Here is a 478-nt window from a genome sequence, read left to right on the forward strand (position 1 = left end):
GGAGTCAAACCCAAATTCCATCTACTCCCTCCATCCGGCTCAAACTGCAGAGTCTCTGGGTGATGTGCCTTCCTCTCCCTTGAGTTCTGATGTGCGCTTTGTGGTCTGATAATCTATCAGTTCAAAGGCAATTATCATCCCTAATACATACAAAAGTGGAGTAATCACGGGAACATCACAATTTAAAATCCCGATTAAGACTTGCTGCTTGCACTAATGGCAAGCTAAATTTGGATTAAGCTTCCAGCTTTTTAAAAATTCTCAAAGCTGGATGCTTTAATTCGCAAAATGAATAAATGACATGAAAAGACACTAACGGATTATAAAGACGGTATTCAAATAAAAACAGAAACCTAGAGATAAAATGAACATGAATTATATCTCAAGCAGAGGTGATGGCACCGTTTCTTTTTTGGAAATCTGCAAAGGTAGGTGAGTGGGCTCGGTGTGGGTTCCCAGGCCAGGGGGCGGTGGGTGC

The 478-nt window shown here is 41.8% G+C and overlaps 1 protein-coding gene across 1 annotated transcript in view; it reads right to left on the minus strand.

Moving 5' to 3' along the window:
• LOC103583383 (cytochrome P450 4F1-like) overlaps positions 1 to 478 on the minus strand; it is a gene marked incomplete at its 5' end in the record, with an annotated part of 11710 nt that overhangs the window by 5575 nt on the left and 5657 nt on the right. The window contains one exon of the mRNA XM_008564709.1: positions 26 to 55. Within this exon, the coding sequence (XP_008562931.1) occupies positions 26 to 55 (30 nt within the window). The remainder of the gene's footprint in view (positions 1 to 25; positions 56 to 478) is intronic.

This window comes from Galeopterus variegatus, unplaced genomic scaffold, assembly GCF_000696425.1.
Source record: "Galeopterus variegatus unplaced genomic scaffold, G_variegatus-3.0.2 Scaffold22484, whole genome shotgun sequence".
NCBI lineage: Eukaryota > Metazoa > Chordata > Mammalia > Dermoptera > Cynocephalidae > Galeopterus > Galeopterus variegatus.